The 18978-nt window shown below is 39.9% G+C and overlaps 2 protein-coding genes across 6 annotated transcripts in view; both read right to left on the bottom strand.

The window, feature by feature from the left end:
* c15h20orf194 (chromosome 15 C20orf194 homolog) overlaps window positions 1-7119 on the bottom strand; it is a 31242-nt gene extending 24123 nt beyond the window's left edge. Inside the window, exons 1-11 of one of the 5 annotated variants that reach the window (XM_029125482.2) lie at window positions 6796-7119; window positions 6229-6305; window positions 5880-6005; window positions 5339-5463; window positions 3776-3872; window positions 3503-3609; window positions 2910-2987; window positions 1635-1736; window positions 879-1070; window positions 686-767; window positions 511-547 (exon numbers count right to left, since the gene is read on the bottom strand). In XM_029125482.2, coding sequence (XP_028981315.2) covers window positions 511-547; window positions 686-767; window positions 879-1070; window positions 1635-1736; window positions 2910-2987; window positions 3503-3609; window positions 3776-3872; window positions 5339-5463; window positions 5880-6005; window positions 6229-6305; window positions 6796-6851 — 1079 coding nt within the window. In that variant the 5' untranslated portion in view covers window positions 6852-7119. Of the gene's footprint in view, window positions 1-510; window positions 548-685; window positions 768-878; window positions 1071-1634; window positions 1737-2909; window positions 2988-3502; window positions 3610-3775; window positions 3873-4962; window positions 5464-5879; window positions 6006-6228; window positions 6306-6795 lie in introns of those variants that run through there. The other 4 variants (XM_029125481.2, XM_029125480.2, XM_029125479.2 and 1 more) reach the window with 4 other exon arrangements.
* Window positions 7120-10873: 3754 nt separating this feature from the next.
* Window positions 10874-13922, bottom strand: cfd (complement factor D (adipsin)). The gene is made up of 5 exons (XM_010879323.4): window positions 13815-13922; window positions 13386-13542; window positions 11949-12090; window positions 11474-11734; window positions 10874-11234 (listed from the first exon to the last, which is right to left on the bottom strand). The coding sequence occupies exons 1-5, from the start codon at window positions 13870-13872 to the stop codon at window positions 11085-11087; spliced, it is 768 nt and encodes a 255-aa protein (XP_010877625.1). The 5' UTR covers window positions 13873-13922; the 3' UTR covers window positions 10874-11084.
* Window positions 13923-18978: the final 5056 nt, after the last annotated feature.

Below are 18978 nucleotides of genomic sequence, written 5' to 3'. Positions count from 1 at the left end.
GAAGGTTAAATCGTATTATTGCCTAGTATAGATACATTCAGAAGGTTAAATGGTATTAATGTCTACTATAGATATCATCAGAAGGCTACATGATATTAACATGTAATATAGATATAATCAGAAGGTTACATGATATTAACATGTACTATAGATATAATCAGAAAGTTACATGGTATTAAAGTCTAATATAGATACATTCAGAAGGTTAAATCGTATTATTGCCTAGTATAGATACATTCAGAAGGTTAAATCGTATTATTGTCTAGTATAGATACATTCCGAAGGTTAAATCGTATTATTGTCTAGTATAGATACATTCAGAAGGTTAAATCGTATTATTGTCTAGTATAGATACATTCAGAAGGTTAAATCGTATTATTGTCTAGTATAGATACATTCAGAAAGTTACATGGTCTTAACGTCTAGTAGAGAAACATTCAGAAGGTCACATATTATGGTCTGGAAGACAGGGGTTCACTTTTAAAGCACTTATTGTTTTTGTGAACTTACAAGAGTTGTGTTTTCTCCTGTTGCATATTGTCACTGCCTGTGAGAGAAACAAAAGACATTAGCTCTACAAACATTTCAGCACAAAAATGTACGTATAACAGCTGAGAAACTATAATTTTACATACATGAAAGGTATGGTTACATTTAGATAAGTAGAAAATATGAGTATGTTTACCAAGGTAAGGGATGTGAGTGGTTCCAAAGAAGTAGGTCCTGGAACAGGCTAGAAATCCTTTAGGAGCCACACACTGGAGAACCTGAGACACAGGTACAGAGGACCAGAGTTAGACCAACACCAAACACTTAGATGTTAGAAACAAATGAGGAAAGTAATGACTTCAGGGGCTCAGTGGGTCAGCAACTCTCACCATGTGTTTGGCTGGGCCCCCCTGAGGGCCAGTGTTGCGGACCTGGTGTCCATCCGAAGGGAAGTTGAAGGAGTAGCTTTGTAGGTTCTCCATGGAGGAGTGGCTCCCAAACAACACCAAAGGCTGCCGGCTTTTACTGCTGTCAGCAATGTTGCTTGAGATCAAGCCATGAGAGAAATAAGTCCGGAACGCCTGGGGATTTTACACAGACATTTAAAGGCCTGGGGATTTGACACAGACATTTAAAGGCCTGGGGATTTGACACAGACATTTAAAGGCCTGGGGATTTGACACAGACATTTAAAGGCCTGGGGATTTGACACAGACATTTAAAGGCCCTGGGGATTTGACACAGACATTTAAAGGCCCTGGGGATTTGACACAGACATTTAAAGGCCTGGGGATTTGACACAGACATTTAAAGGCCTGGGGATTTGACACAGACATTTAAAGGCCTGGGGATTTTACACAAACATTTAAAGGCCTGGGGATTTGACACAGACATTTAAAAGCCTGGGGATTTGACACAAACATTTAAAGGACTGGGGATTTTACACAAACATTTAAAGGACTGGGGATAAGACAAAGACATTTAATGTAACAACTTATAGTGGATACATACTATATGTATATCTCTATATAACACAAATGTAGAAGGGTTGATTTGTTGAGAACATGGGTTTGTGTCAGGGCAGATAATGTAAAGAGGGGATGTGTCTCTGGTAGTGTAGGTAATGTAAGGAGAATGTGTACTACCTCCCCTGCCTGGGCCTCAGACAGCTCCAGGATGGACAGATGGCTCTCGATGTCAAAGCTGGAAAAGAAGCTGCTCCACTGCTTCTCAAACAACACCAGGTCCTGAAAGAGACAATACCAGAGTCATTAGGCAGGTTTTAGCTGACCCAGGTTTAATGTCTATAAAAGAAGCATTGTGGCATCTGTAATAGAAACGGCAGCTATAGGTGAATTATTTCTGTTTTGAACTTTCACCATCAAATAATTTCAGAGCAACAGGAATGCAAGTTTCACTATGATATGCTACATGACGAGCATGTTTCTTTTTTATCTAGCAATTAGTAAATTCTTGTCTCCCAAAAAAGCATTGGGTCCAACATATCATTTCTGCAAATCTGAAAAATCTCTGAAGCTGCTCATCTTCTCTGTAGTTTATTTTCATAGATGTCTATTTACAAGGAAATAGCATTGTTGGTGCAGTTATTTACATTTAATAGGAGGTACTAAACTGATGTCAAAACTGATGATCCATTGTGTATTACAGCTTCATTAACGATGGGTGGTTCAAATCATGAATGCACGCGGTTCATAAGAGACCTCATATGACAGGTGTTACAAAACATGGCCAATATTCCACAGCTAAAGGTTATATACAGGCACTCCACATTGCATTGTGCATAAGGACACCTTTAACCATAGTAAACTGGCCATATTTTACTTTTCCTAACTGCTTCATTGTATGACCATTGTTTTACCTCTGTGAGGAGAGTGTCCAGGGAAATGGGGTATTGCATTACCTGAGTGAGGAGGGTGTCCAGGTAGATATAATATTGTATTACCTCAGTGAGGAGGGTGTCCAGGGAGACAGAATATTGTATTACCTCAGTGAGGAGGGTGTCCAGGAAGATATAATATTGTACTACCTCAGTGAGGAGGGTGTCCAGGAATATATAATATTGTATTACCTCAGGAAGTACGGTGTCCAGGAGGATATAATATTGTACTACCTCAGTGAGGAGGGTGTCCAGGAATATATAATATTGTATTACCTCAGTGAGTAGGGTGTCCAGGGAGATATAATATTGTATTACCTCAGTGAGGAGGGTGTCCAGGGAGATATAATATTGTATTACCTCAGTGAGTAGGGTGTCCAGGGAGATATAATATTGTATTACCACAGTGAGGAGGGTATCCAGGAAGGTATAATATTACCTCAGTGAGGAGGGTGTCCAAGGAGATATAATATAGTATTACCACAGTGAGTAGAGTATCCAGGAAGGTATAATATTGTATTACCTCAGTGAGGAGGGTGTCCAAGGAGACCGGGTCCAGTCTGGTATAAATCTGCCACAGCTGTTCACTGATATCCATCAGCTGGAACACACAGCACATTATTATTTCCATTACAATTAACACAACACATTATTATACAATGTGGCAGGTACACGTCCTCTCTTGTATACCCCGGGGAGAACCACCTGGCCCGGTCAACAAAATGTGCCCCTTAAACACAGCCCAACTGCTAGCCTGGAACGCTGCTCGAGTGCCACCCCTTGACGAGGCTGCACTCCGGCCCGCAACACAGGCCTCGTCAGGGGGAGGATAAAAGGGCCCAAGAGAGCAGCTTTGGGTAGCAGTGGAAAAAGAGGAAAAAAGACACAGCAGCCTGCCCCATGCATTTAATCTGTATGTTCACATTCTGTTTCATTTTCCTCTTCTATTTGTTAATAAATGCACTCCAGGACCCTGAACACTGACACTGTGTCCACACCGTGTCTCTCCTGATTATAACACACATTATACACACTCAATACACTCAAATAACACCCCCTCCTGAATATGTATATACATATATATTGCTCAATAATTAACAAAGAAAAGTAAATCACCTTGTATTTCATAGTGAAGAAGCATCCTCTACCAATGCCGTCCAGAGCAAAGGCCTGAATTATGGGCCACTTCTCCATCATAAACATGTCAAACTTCTGGATGTGGCCTGAAACAACATAGTTTCCACTTCAAATCATCACTTGTAATTACACAATAACACGGAAAGCGTTTGAAGTACATGATGATAGGGCGCAGTTGATGTGGAATGTTTAGCAGGGCAGTTCTAGATTAAAGTCACTGTGAAACCGGGGACCAGTGCAGTGCAGTTTTACCCTGGGAGCTGTATGGAACTCCGATACTGCTGCAGTCCTGAACCATGTTCACAAAGCTGGAGATTTTAAACTCCTCTGCCACCTCCTCATCTTCATACTGTGTCAAGTCAAGGTGAAGGGCGACAGAGCGGGGCAGACAGAGGATAAAGGTTAGGAGGTGATGGGGAGGACCGAGGGAAGTGCATCTCTGCAAGCTGGCAAGTGAATCATTGAAACCATTGAAGAATACATGCGAAAATGTAATGCTATTTGCATTTAAACAAATTGGTTTACTGTAATTGAGGGAAAGGATATCTACAAAAGTAAATCTTTATTAGCAAACATAGCAAACAAATAACTAGAGATATGCTGGCTACAGTTGATGGTCTGCAGAAATATAACCTTTCCCCAGGCTAGTGCTAACAAGCACATATGAGGCTGGAAAAACCTTTCACTCAAAGCAGAACATTAGGGAGGGACCATTCTATTATCATCTTTTAATTTAAGCAGAATTTCTGATGTTCGCTCATGTAAATGATCAATTACATTGCATCCAGTCAAGCCTTTCAATACTAGATTATAGCTTACAACACCTTTTAGTATAGTTAATTTTAATGGAATCTTAATGGAGTCTTAATGGAAGCCAGAACTGTCTTGTTATGCCGCAAGTCAACGCTAGCAAGAAAGCTCAACAGCGCTTTATGCTCACACGGCTATCCCAAACTGTGACAAAGCATTTGGTGCTTGGGAGCACAAAACATGCAGGGTAATTAATGGTGAGAGATGATTGGATAGTAGACTAAACCAATTAATGCCTATTACTAGGCTATTTTCATCAATCAATCAAATTCATTTTATAAAGCCCTTTTTACATCATCAGTTGTCACAAAGTGCTTTTACAAACACCAAGCCTTAAACCCCAAAGAGAAAGCAACAACAGGATTTATGCACACTGGCTAGGAAAAACTCTCATGGCTTTCTTATTGGCTAATGAAGGCCACATTGGTCGAAGTGTTTCACCAAACCTTACAGGAATTCGGGCATTTATGTCGAGACAACAAGCATTCATCTTGGCTGAATGTTGAGATACATGTTAGCATTCATCCTGGTTGATTGTTGAGACACATGCTAGCATTCATTTGATTATTGTAGTGATATGACCTCGGTTTGGGTCCAACAGTAGATGTGATTACTATAGTGAGATAAACCTCTGTTTGGGTCAGACAGTGGATGTGATTACTGTAGTGAGATAAACCTCTGTTTGGGTCAGACAGTGGATGTGATTACTGTAGTGAGATAAACCTCTGTTTGGGTCAGACAGTGGATGTGATTACTATAGTGAGATAAACCTCTGTTTGGGTCAGACAGTGGATGTGATTACTGTAGTGAGATAAACCTCTGTTTGGGTCAGACAGTGGATGTGATTACTGTAGTGAGATAAACCTCTGTTTGGGTCAGACAGTGGATGTGATTACTTTAGTGAGATAAACCTCTGTTTGGGTCAGACAGTGGATGTGATTACTGTAGTGAGATAAACCTCTGTTTGGGTCAGACAGTGGATGTGATTACTGTAGTGAGATAAACCTCTGTTTGGGTCAGACAGTGGATGGTAAGATTCCTCCACTGGGCAATGTAGGGCAGCAGGTATCTATAGTTGATCGGGTTACAGTACAGATGGACACTCTCCGCCTTGATCAGCACAATCACATCTGGAAATGAGGAGGAGGAATGTCAATGTTGAGGAGTCGAATCAACAAACTCAGAAAAAGATAAAACAGGACTATAGTACCTTGGATAGTCTAGTCCTGTCATTTACCAACTATCTATAGTACCCGATGGTTGGATTTTGTCAAACCTAACGCTGATACAGCTAAAATCAAGGAATGCAGCAAAACATTTGCCTACATGTATGGTTGCCTGTTGTTGTCATTTGTTATCATTACTGACAATGTGCTAGCACTTACACACATATTTTAACACTCTGGTAAAAGGGTTGCAAGTTAATTCTTAATGATTGTTATATGTTTAATGTTGGTAATACCTCATTTCCAGCATGTGGGATAACTGGAACGCCAATATCATAATAATACCCAACCCTGACCCAAGCCAAACCCCTACTACTCACCATCCAGCACCTCCTCTGGGAAATCATCAAGGATGTGTTCCAGGTTCAGCTGGTTCTTCCTGTACAGTCCATAAAACAGGTAGTTGGCCAGCTCACTGCAGCCCTCATTATACCTGCTGTCAATCCCTTTAAATACAAAGAATTGTATATAGTACAATCATGTGCAAATCATATAAATGAGGGGAAAAACATATGAATAAATATCACAATATCAATATCTATATAAATAAGGAGGAATTTTTAACACAGTTCAAGCACTAGTGTCAAATGCAACTAGTGATAGGACAATAAACGCCTTTTCCTCAGAGTTTGAATGTTAACTACAGTGGTATGTAAGTGCTAAACTAACCCAGAGAGCAAAGGATCGCATCGGGTCTAGACTCTCCATTCCACAGCAGAGACTGGATACGGCGCAGACGGGAGCAGCTGAATGAGACACAATATGACAAGATGGTGGTGCCATTGATGCCAGTTAGTCAAAATACAAAAAAAAACACAATCATATCATTAACGTTATATTTGATTGTTGAGAATACAGCATTAATGACACGTGAATAAAAATTCAGACAGTCGAGAGTGGAAGTTTGATGAAATCCGGGCAGTGCTGTAGCTTGTTACTAGCTAAAATTACTATAACTGTTGTACGCTTATCCAATATTACAATATAGCCAGCTAGATAACCTAGCTAAATTAGATACGAGTAACGCTTACTTAGCTAGCTAGCTAACTAGTACTTCAACGTTAGCTTGCTACGCTTAGTAGCCGTCCTGGAGCGTGAAGAAGCTCAATATTTTATAATATAAATATAATATGAGGCTCAATATTTTGATAGGTGGCTACAGTAACGTTATAGATAAGCTACAGTAGCTTTATAGCGTCCTGTTTCAGTAAAAAAAATATCATAAATCAATATTACCAGACAGCTGGACTCATACACTGGAATTGTCCGTTCACCCTCTGTATTCCAGACATTTTAACAACCGTTGATAAGACGTTTTGAAAATAACGTTTTGGAATCCACCGATATTTGGATATTTTTCAAGGCGCGAGCATCGGTCCCATGATTTTTTTTCGTTAGAGTTGATACGAGCTTGAGGAAACTACACAAGAAAGCATAGCAACCGCATAAACCATTATATTTTAAAGGGAGTGGCTTTTTAAACAATCATATTTAGACATTAAAGCCACATGCAATTCCGTTAGCTATGCCTTGTATTATACACAGCTATCAAAGATCGTAAATATAGTTTTTCTTCTGAATATGTTTTGTTTCATTATGGAAAAATAAGTAACCTATTAATTGGCATCTACCCCTTGGTAATGTGTCCATAAAACATGGGATGAGCCCGATGTTGGCTCTTGCAACCTGGAGCAAGAATGCAGTGATCTGTACTGACTGAAAAACGTTAATATAAATAAAATGGTTAAAAATCGTTACAGTAATTATATAAGTTAGAAAATCATTTACATTGTTAAAAGTAGCACGTACAAAATGTATGAAGTACTTCAAATCAGTGCATGTAAGGAAAGAAAAATGTACATTGGTCTCTTTATATATATATATATTTTTAAATGCACCTGTATATATTTATAAATATATACTGGTGCATTTAAAAAAACAATATGGTGGAAATGTTCATATTTTTTCCGTAATTCTAATCAAAAAGTGACACCTTCATATATTATAGATTCATTACACATGAAGTGAAACATTTCATTACTTTTTTATTTCAATCTTGATGATTACGGCTTCCAGCTCATGGAAATCAAAAACCCAGTATCTCAAAATATTAGCATAAAACATTTACAATACAGAAGGCAGGATTTACTGCAAATGTCTATTGCTCATGTATGCTTGTTTTACGGTCATTGTACAGTAAAAATCGTACATATTGTCCCTTTAAGGCAATTGGCAAACATCCCATTGGTAAGACAAGCACACAGGGGCAGTTGTAATTGCCGCACCACTCCACTAGATGGCAATGCAGTTATACAGACCAGCAATGTAAACAGCCATTCCCAGAGACTTGCGTTCGATAGGGAATTCTCATTGTAGGAAGGAACGGGACCACTATCAGAGCAAGCGTTGTGTTATGTTACGAGCACAATACAGCCTTAGTTTTGAAATAGGGAAAACGTGCATGTGAAACAAAAACTAGAACAGGTACATACTTTAAAGAATATTACATAATGTCCTTCAATGTCCTCTTTTCATATTTGCAAGCAGAACATTTTGAATATGTGTATGTAGTTGTAAAAAAAATGGCAAAACAGAAGCTACTTACATATCAATCAATCAATCAAATTTATTTTATTGTCTTATTTCCTAAAAGAGCAGGCATCTAAGACAGTCTTTTTCTAATGAAAACTATGGTTAAGGCCCCCAAAATGTAATTAGTTTCATTGTATGAAATCTGTCCAAACCTGAATATCCTAAGTTCTGTAATAAACTTAATATGAAACTGTTGAATTTTAAATAATTTTAGGGTTCTTTCCACTCATCTTTAAGGTGTGTTCTGTGGTATACTTCCTGTCCCTGGAAAAATGCTTAGTCAAAAACATGAAGTCTTTGGTTTTGCAAATCTGCTGAAGTGTGTAAAATGTACAGTCATCTCATATGCTTTTTGGTTCACAGACTCCTTTTATCAAAGAATTTGCTTTTTTTCTGATCTGCTGGCAGACTTGTAGTACACCTACAGCTTTCAGTTATGTTATTGCATTAGTGTTACTATAACCCACTATAGCCCAAACATCTGTATTATTTATTAATCATTCTGAATTATATTTCTAATAATTTTCTATTTACCATTGTGAATTATATTGCTAATAATGAAGGAGTGCTGTGGATCACATCTCAAGTCGGCCATTTCGCTGCACTAAAAAGGTTTCTGTCATTAAATATCAGTTTGTCTGTTAAACAGTAACCATTTCTCAGTATCAGTTTGTTTGTTAATCCAGTATCAGCCTGTTAAACAGTATGAGTCTGTTAATAATCCAGTATCAGTCTATCTGTTATACAGTATCAGCCTGTTAAACAGTATGAGTCTGTTAATCCAGTATTAGTCTATCTGTTATACAGTATCAGCCTGTTAAACAGTATGAGTCTGTTAATCCAGTATCAGTCTATCTGTTATACAGTATCAGTCTGTTTGTTAATCCAGTATTAGGCTGTTAAACAGTATGAGTCTGTTAATAATCCAGTATCAGTCTATCTGTTATACAGTATCAGTCTGTTATACAGTGTATGTATCAATCAGTCAGTCTGTTATACAGTGTATGTGTCAATATGTCTGTTATACAGTGTATGTATCAATCAGTCAGTCTGTTATACAGTGTATGTGTCAATATGTCTGTTATACAGTGTATGTATCAATCAGTCAGTCTGTTATACAGTGTATGTGTCAATATGTCTGTTATACAGTGTATGTATCAATCAGTCAGTCTGTTATACAGTGTATGTGTCAATCAGTCTGTTATACAGTGTATGTGTCAATAAGTCTGTTATACAGTGCATGTATCAATCAGTCTGTTATACAGTGTATGTATCAATCAGTCTTATACAGTGTATGTATCAATCAGTCTGTTATACAGTGTATGTATCAATCAGTCTTATACAGTGTATGTATCAATCAGTCTGTTGTACAGTGTATGTATCAATCTGTCTGTTATACAGTGTATGTATCAATTGTTTTTTTACAGTGTATGTATCAGTCTGTCTGTTAAAACAGTATAACATTATACTGAGAGGAAGACAGACAAGCGAAGAAAGGCTTTGAGGAAAAGAATGAAGATGGATACATTTCATTCAATATAATGAATTAATACAAAGGAGAAATTAGTTGAATTAATCTGTCAGACTGAAAGGCATGTTTGAACACATTCCCTGGTTTTCCAAATATCCTTATTGGAAGATCCAGAACCGGGAGTTAAGCAGGAAATCAGCAATCCTTCAACATGTCAAGAGAGTCCTATAATTCTGCAAACATGGCTGTTTTTCAAGCACTGGGCCTTCCTCTCAATGTGAACTATAGTGTTATGGCTGTACAGTTTGTTTCACATCACAAGCTGAATTCCAGAGTTCACCTCATGGCTGCTTTTTACATAATTGGTTTACTCCTCTCTTTTGATACTTGTGAAATACCACTTGTACCCTCCTCTGCATGATGTCCATAACAATATCTGCTCATGGAAGCTATGTGATTGCAACACTGGAAGATAAATACTGTAGAAGAACATCGACACAATTCTGTCACAGTGAACATATAACATTTATGAATAATACTGTGTTTGGACATATTTATCAACCAAATATATATATACATATATATATATATATATATATATATATATATATATATATATATATAAAGCCTTTCTCACATCAGCATTTGTAACAAAGTGCTGCTTATATAGTTACCCCAATTCCCCAAAGAGAAAGCAATAAGATGTTGAAGCACAGTGGGTAGGAAAAACTCCCTGGAAAGAAATCAAGCACGCATTTGACACACCTTTTAGATAAGAACGTATCTGCATACCTTTCTGTCAACCATCTATCCCTTTCAAATAATCCAATGTTTTGTCTTCATAAAATACCATCTATCCAAATCAAATAATCCCATGCCTTGTTTTCATAATACACCATCTATCCAAATCCATTAATCCCTTGTTTTGTCTTCAGCTTGGATCTAATGTTGCTTCTAGTTGGTCCTGTTTTATGGACTATTGATGCAGGGTTTCTAACATGCATCAAGACACACATCATGAAAACCTCCCTGTTATTTTCTTGGACAAAGCCCCCCCCCCCCCCCCCCCCCCCCCCCCCCCCCCCCCCCCCCCCCCCCCAAAATGATAAAATGCTACCACTGAGGACTGAAAAGATATAAAAAGTTGCCATACTTTCTTACTTTCTCCTTACGAAGTCACTGGAATGGTAGGAGAAGCCCCGAAAATCATTGGTTAGATGAAGCCCCAAAACTAACAGAGCCAAACTACAATTACGTTAATCAATTCATGGAAATAGTTTATTGGTGTGATTTTTACAGTGATCATTATCTTATAAGTAGCTGCTATATAGTGTGTCTTGTTTTACTGTGTTAGTCTGCGCTGGTCTAAAGAAGTGCACTTTGTAGGGAATAGGCTTCTATGGTTTATGGTGTAAATTAGTGTACTATATAGGGAATACAATGTTGTTCAGGAAGCAGGCATCTACTGGGCCATGATCTGGTCGATCCACTCGGTGTAGTGGGAGATGATGGTGTATAAGCCAGGCTTCCTGCTGGAGCCACACTTCTTTCCTCCGTTTGAGGTGATCCCCACGACCACGTCCTGATAGAGCAGGGGACCTCCAGAATCTCCCTACAGGACCCCCCCACACCCCACCACACACACACAGACACACAGACACACAGACACACACTCAGATCAACATACTCCAGTAATATGAGGGTTCTCATAAATAAAGGTTACCTTCAACATTCCATACCTTGTTATTTAACTACCTGTATATTATATAATATTATATATATATAATATAAACAACCTATTATATTACGTACATACGTAGATGATGGATTTGGGAGGTGTGGTCAACTTACGTCACAGGTGTCGGTGCGAGGTCTGGCAGCACACAGCATGTTGTCGGTGAACCTCCAGCCGTAGTAATCACTCCGACCACAGCGCACCCTGTCCATCACGGCGATGACAACTTCCTGCAACGTGTCAGGTCGCGACCCCAGGTTGTTCAGTGACCCCCACCCAGCAGTGTTGACTTCCTTGTCCTTGTCAGGGTCACTTGTGCCATCACGCTGGAACTTCACGGTCTTCACAGAATCACTGGCCACCACTTTCCGATCCAGCTGCCAATCACAGAGCGGATCTTTAGCTCGGTGGCAAGAGAACAGGTCAAATCCCTTGCAGTTATCTCTACTAGCACCGAGTGTGATGATGAATGTCCGACTGTGATCTACAGTAGCTACCTTCTGGGGAATACACTGGCGGAAAGTCTCTCTGGATGAGGAGACAGACAGGACAGAGTACAGTGGCACAGGTTTTATGGTATATCTTACTTACCTTGACCAAAGCAATGTCATTGTTATAGTTAGAGATGCTGAAATCAGGGTGGCTGTACGCTTGGAGGATGCTGAACGTTTGTTTAGAATCCTCTGCGTTGCTCAGAGAATGAGCACCAAGGACGACCTTCATCCCTGTCGACCTGTCAATCATATCCAAACGAGTAACGTCAACTGCAAGGTGATGATGACGATAGTGAGAAAGAACGCCTTGGAAAGAAAATCATTAAAAGAAATGCAATGGCAGCTAAAATGTCATGAAACGTATTTTATTTGTAAAACAACGTAACCGAGCTCTGGAGTTTTGATGGCGTTTGAGTTGTTTCTAAGCAATTTGTAAATGCGTTATACAGTAGCACATCTTAAATTTGATATTGAAGGTAAAAGTAACTATTCATAGTATATCAATGGAGCATTCAAGTAAATGTACGCCAGAGCTCCTATTTATGTTTCTTAATAGATACATCATTACAACTGCAAGTAAGGAATGTATATGTTGTGGTTATAATCATTAACCTATTTTATACCTGTTACAGATGTTATAGATGAGAATTCTAGGAGTCCTGTTTTTTTAAACACTTCCTATCTTGCCAGCTCTGTTTAATAAAATATTCCAGATAATGCTCAGGCTTTTTGATAATTTTACAGCATTCATAAAATAGTGATCTTATTTTACATTAGAGGACTGAAAACGCTAATCATGTACTGAAAGCTTTAATGAGAGAGAAAAACACCCAAAAAACAAGGCATCTGGATCTGCAATAAACCGAGCTCAAAACACCACAGTAGTGTTGTCAACCTGTTCCGGTAGTGCTCCCAGTCACTGACAAGGTGAACGCACAACATTTAATAAAGGGTTGTTACGACACAACTTGTAATGTTTCAAAACAGGTTTCCGTTCCACGGATCAGTTAAAAGGTGCAGTCCAGTCACAACATAACCGTGAAATTGCCTCACTCCTCCAAAACCAAACTATTTTTTAAAAGTGACCTCACCTTTTCTAAAAGTGACCTCACCTTTTCTAAAAGTGACCTCACCCTTTCTCAGACAAGTCGCCGCCAATAACGATTTCTAAGAAAAATATGTGCAGGTCTGGAGCAGGTCGTTGGGGGGGAGGGGGGGCGCACTTGGTTTTAACTGACTGGAATGGGTTGTTTGTCTTCTTTCGTCGATTGTCAAGGGGGGGGGGGGGACTTTTCAGCTGGAGATTTCCAATGGATCATCATGTCACTGGAGGGGCTCGTTTGTGTTGGTGGCTGCACCGTTGGCATTCGTTTAGGTGTTTTCAAATCAATTTCTTTTGACAATGAAGTCGTGCCTCAGTTTGACTGGACATTTTTAGTACATGCATGCACAATACTCCATGTTACCAGTAAGCCTGAACATGTTACTATGACACCAGTTGCCTAGAGACATGATAGCCAGTAGACAGACTCACCCGGAGACAAAGCAGTGTGCAGCGCTCATGACCCACTGGTCAGCAACTAGAAACCCCCCACACTCATGCTTCAGTTTGCCATCTCTAGAAACCTGCAGTGAAGCCATGTAGGGACGAGAATGGGCCACCGCTTCCTTCCCGCCAGTGATGCTGTCAGCTGGGGAGAGACATCAGGCAGAAGAAGGACAGAGTTGAACGCCCACTGTATCTGTTGAATGACAGTGTGTATTCATCTGAAACTAGTTCAGAAAATGTTGAATGTCAAAACATAGGCTACATACTGTAGACATCAAAATGAATTTGAATTATGTCTTTTTGTTGAAAACTAAACATAAAACAAACACATTAGAGCAGGTGACGGGCAAGTGTATATGTCAAAGGTCACATTATGTAATATATATTTTTTCAAAATTGTATAACGCAACTTACCAGTTAAAACAAGCGCCAACAACGCAACAGCCACGAACAATCCTTTCTCACAGTCCATGGTGTCTGGATAAAGTGTGTTTCAGATCAGCAAACAACTGTTTTATCCTGATCTCTGACAAGCAGGAAATAATAAATCAGACAAGTTGGAGCAGAGAGGGACAAGGGGAGGACATGTCTTCAACATTCCTGAACCTCCAACAACATGAGGTACATCTTTCTCTTTTAGAACCAGGAGGCTAAATGTTTACTTGGTCCTCGTTAAGTTTCAACACATTTTCTTGTTCAGTGGTAAAACTAAGACAGTAAAATCTGGGCTTGGAAGCTGACACAGCAGATCAAAGTGATACTGTGTACATCTCAATGTATACGAACAGTGACATTTGATTTTGTAGTGCCCAGATGTATCCATGGGGATAATGTTGATAATGTGCTTCCTGTTTCTATCTATTTTCCAGATAGAAATTGTGGCCTGAAACGTAGCGTTCAGGTATATTTTGAAATACATCTTGAGTTAAAAAAATGGTAAGGGAATGAATATATAGAGCCTATTGTCAAAGTTTTCATTCATGTTGATCCGGGCCTCAGATAAACCCAGACATTTGTGTTCTCTCTGAATCATTGTTAAGAATCTGAGAAATAAAACACAGAGAAGATAGGAGGGTAATCAGGGCGGACATGATCTTTACAAAATGTGTTCTTCTCTTTGTTCAAGTCTGTCTCCATTCCAATGCAATTTAAAATGATGGCTTTTAGTCTGTAGTGAGGAAATAGCTGTAGTTACATGTTGGTATGGTGGGTAATGTATTATCTGCCTTTTGCAGTTACTGACTTGCAAGCATCTCTTGCCACTTAAGTGGTGATAATCCATTAGAATTTGTATTGGGGAAAACAGAACTTATTCTGTATACTTAGTGTTTTTTTGCGCTGATTTAAATTTGACCCAGGTGATTAACAACATTTTTGCACATCTGGACATGGCAATGTTTTTTTTGTAATTTTTTGTCATTGTCATTTTTCTTAGCAAAATTGCTCAAGCTCACCCAAGTTGGGTGGGGACTTTGGCCAAGTGCAATTTTCAACTCTTTCCATGTATTCTAAATTGGATCGCGGTCAGGGCTTCTACAGGGCACATCATGGTGCAGTCACAGACTTGAAGTCACTAAAGCGTTGTCTTGGCTGTGCATGAAGATGAATCTTTACCCCAGTCTGAGCTCCTGTAAACACTGGATCGGGTTTGCTTTGAGGACCTCTCTGGATTTTCCTCATTCACCCACCTCTCTATCCTGACCAGTGTTCCAGTCCGCTCAGCGGATCTCATCGGACCATAGAATCATCTTCCGCATCTTCCAAAATTCTTCCACATTCTTCCACATCCCAAATTCTTGCTGAGGTTTTTCAACAATGGCTTTCTTTTTCCAACTCTCCCATGAAGGACACATTTGTGAGGCACACAGGCTATTGCTGCAGTCCGCACAGTGTCTCCCAGTTCAGCCGTGGAAGACTGTAACTCCTTTAGATTTGCCATAGGCCTCTTGTTGGCCTCCCTGACTAATGCCCTTCTCACCAGAATACTCTGTTTGTGCGGATGGCATGTTATAGACAGATTCATATTTGTGCCATATTCTCTAAATGTTTAATAAATCCACTGGGCTCTGGCAGATTTTTATTGCTTTGGAAATGTTCTTATATCCTACCCCTGATTGGTCCTTTGAGGAACTTTATTCCGGATTTCCTTTGAATGTTCCTTTGGTTTCATGATGTAGTTTTTGTTAGGAAATGAACTAACTAACGGTGGAACCTCGTAAAGTCAGCAGTATTTAACCTGAAATCATATGAAACACCTTGATTGCACACGGGTGCACTATCTAATAACCTACTTCTAACGACAATTGGTGGCACCACAGCTCATTCAGGTGCAATCTCATTTCTGTTATATATTTGTGAACAATTTGCAGATTAAAAAAAAAATTTACTGGCGAAAACTCTTCATTAATTTGATTAATTTGATTTAATCTTGTAACACAATCTTGTAACACAAAAGTTCAAAGTTCAATGGGGGTTGTTTCTTTTGAGAGCCATTGCATGCTGACAGTGGCGGGATTTCTGTGGATAGTAGTGTCTAATCCGGAGTGTTAGTTCATACATTTTAAGAAGCTAAATGGCACAACCACAAAACTATGTTGTATGAACAATTAATTAGCTACCAGCAAAAGTCAGCGCTGGAAAGACATAGCAACCATTAGCAGCTGGTTACACAATTGGGGTGCAAGCATGGAGGATAGTTTAGCCTGGGCAGATTGGGCACAGCCTTCCCATGGAGGAGGGACGGCCAACATCTTAAAAGCGGCAGAAGAAAGGTGGGTAGAGATGTAGGTCTATATTATTGTCTGAAGTTTGCTGCTCTGTAAGCATTACGACTTTGCAGACCCAAGTGTCTTGGTATATAAAGACAACAGCAGAGAACAGAGCCCTGAGGAACGCCAGTGAAATGTGGCCACTAGGCAGACATCAACCCTCTCCTGGTCTGCAGTGCGTTGCGAAGCAGTAAACAACAGTTTCATCCTGACCTCTGACAGGCAGGGAATATAAAATCAGACAAGTTGAAACATGGAGGTTTGAGTGGAGGACATTTAACATTCCTTTTCTTTATCGTGTTTATCAGTCCTGTACCTCCAACGTGATGAACAGGAAAGTATGTTCCCACTATCATACTTTCTCTTTTAGATACAGGAGCAGACATGTTTTCATGTTCATTATTAAGGTTCAGCTTATTCTCATTCAGTGGTAAAACTAAGACTGAAATGTGGGCTCAGAGTGATAGTGTATACATCTCAGTTTATTGACATTTAATGTTACTGCACTTGTTACATCTTTACAAAGCAATCAACCTCTATATCTCCATTTCTAGGCAATTTGAATTCATGGCTTAAAGTCTGCTGTTAGAGAAGAACCCTCCAGTAACCTGTTGACCACCTGCATCCTACGACACACAGTAAGAAAGAAGAGCGGCTCAGTCTTGTCGAGGCTAATCTCTCTGTTGAGGTGGACGGCCTTCCAAACAGAGGTGTCGGTCAGGCATTATGAGATGCATGCAGCCACCTGGGTGTCATTTGGGGAGAAGCAGAACTCGAGTTGAGTGTCACCTGCGTCGTACCGATAGGAGGGACAATGAAAGGACGTGACAGGGAAAAGCCACCAGGTGTTTAGACAAATAAGTAGGGGGCATGGAACCGAGCCCTGGGGAATACCAGTGGTGACTGCACTGATCCTCTCCCCGTCACCTGGTAGGAGCGCCCAGTGAAACAGGAATTATGTGAGCCAGTGGCTCCCAGATCAGAGATTGCGAAGAACGGGAGGGATCTGTGGTTCCCAGTGTTGAAGGCAGTGGGTAGATGTAGGGGAATGACAAGAGAGGAAAGTTAGCTTGAGCACTGCGAAGAGCTTCCGTTTAATGGAAGAGAGCAGTCTCTGTCAATTGGCTGGTGCCTTTCTAAATGTATTAGAAAGGAAAGACAAGAAGGATACGTCCCGTAGTTTCTTACATCAGTAGTTTTTTTTAATCTATCCTTTTCTCCAGGATATTTAGCAAAGTGACTGTGGACATATTTTATCTATACCAGAACCACAAGTCCTCTGTCACACCACTTCCCCTGCAACGTTGCCTTCACAAAAAGAGAAATGAAATCCAACCCACAGTTCATTGCTCATCATTCAGAGGTTACACACAACAGATAAGCTGCATGGGTCAAAGCTAGAATAATTCAGATTTGGACTGGCATCTGAGGAATCTATGTGCAACACAGGTTAGGAAAAACGAAATTGTTAAATGTAAAAACATTGTCTTCTATAGGTAAACCGGTTAAATCCTTGAAGAATGGTACTTAATGTAGGTAGTGAAGGCCAAAGCAGGCTTCATTAGCATTATTTTAGCAGCAGGATATTATGCTGACAGCACTCACAATAAAAGCCATCATTGAACTTTATAAGGCAATATAGTTAACAGTCTATTCTGTAAAAAAGAACAGACAAGAACAGTATTGGAAAGGACATTAAACTGAAAATGTACAGAGTCGATTTTTTATTATATTGCCTTATATACAGTGGGGAGAACAAGTATTTGATACACTGCCGATTTTGCTGGTTTTCCCACTTACAAAGCATGTAGAAGTCTATAATTTTGATCATAGGTACTCTTCAACTGTGAGTGATGGAATTTAAAACAAATATCCAGAAAATCACATTGTATGATTTTTAAGTAATTAATTTGCATTTTATTGCATGACATAAGTATTTGATACATCAGAAAAGCAGAACTTAATATTTGGTACAGAAACCTTTGTTTGCAATTACAGAGATCATACGTTTCCTGTAGTTCTTCACCAGGTTTGCACACACTGCAGCAGGGATTTTGGCACACTCCTCCATACAGACCATCCTTTAGGTTTTGGGGCTGTCACTGGGCAATATGGACTTTCAGCTCCCTCCAAAGATTTCCTATTGGGTTCAAGTCTGGAGACTAGCTAGGCCACTCCAGGACCTTAAGATGCTTCTTACAGAGCCACTCCTTAGTTGCCCTGGCTGTGTGTTACGGGTCGTTGTCATGCTGGAAGCCACGACCCATCTTCAATGCTATTACTGAGGGAAGGAGGTTGTTGGCCAAGATCTCGCAATACATGACCCCATCCATCCTCCCCTCAATACAGTGCAGTTGTCCTGTCCCCTTTGCAGAAAAACATCCCCAAAAAATGAGGTTTCCACCTCCATACTTCACGGTTGGGATGGTGTTCTTGGGGTTCTACTCATCCTTCTTCTTCCTCCAAACAAGACGAGTGGAGTTTAGACCAAAAAGCTCTATTTTTGTCTCATCAGACCACATTACCTTCTCCCATTCCTCCTCTGGATCATCCAGATGGTCATTGGCAAACTTCAGACGGGCCTGGACATGCGCTGGCTTGAGCAGGGGAACTTGCGTGCGCTGCAGAATTTTAATCCATGATGGCGTAGTCTGTTACTAATGGTTTTCTTTGAGACTGTTGTCCCAGCTCTCTTCAGGTCATTGACCAGGTCCTGCCGTGTAGTTCTGGGCTGATCCCTCACCTTCCTCATGATCATTGATGCCCCACGAGGTGAGATCTTGCATGGAGCCAACAGTTGTTGCCGCATA

The sequence above is a fragment of the Esox lucius genome, chromosome 15, assembly GCF_011004845.1.
Source record: "Esox lucius isolate fEsoLuc1 chromosome 15, fEsoLuc1.pri, whole genome shotgun sequence".
NCBI classification, from domain to species: domain Eukaryota; kingdom Metazoa; phylum Chordata; class Actinopteri; order Esociformes; family Esocidae; genus Esox; species Esox lucius.
The sequence above is the reverse complement of the archived record's forward strand: the minus strand, read 5'-3'. Positions and strand labels throughout refer to the sequence as shown.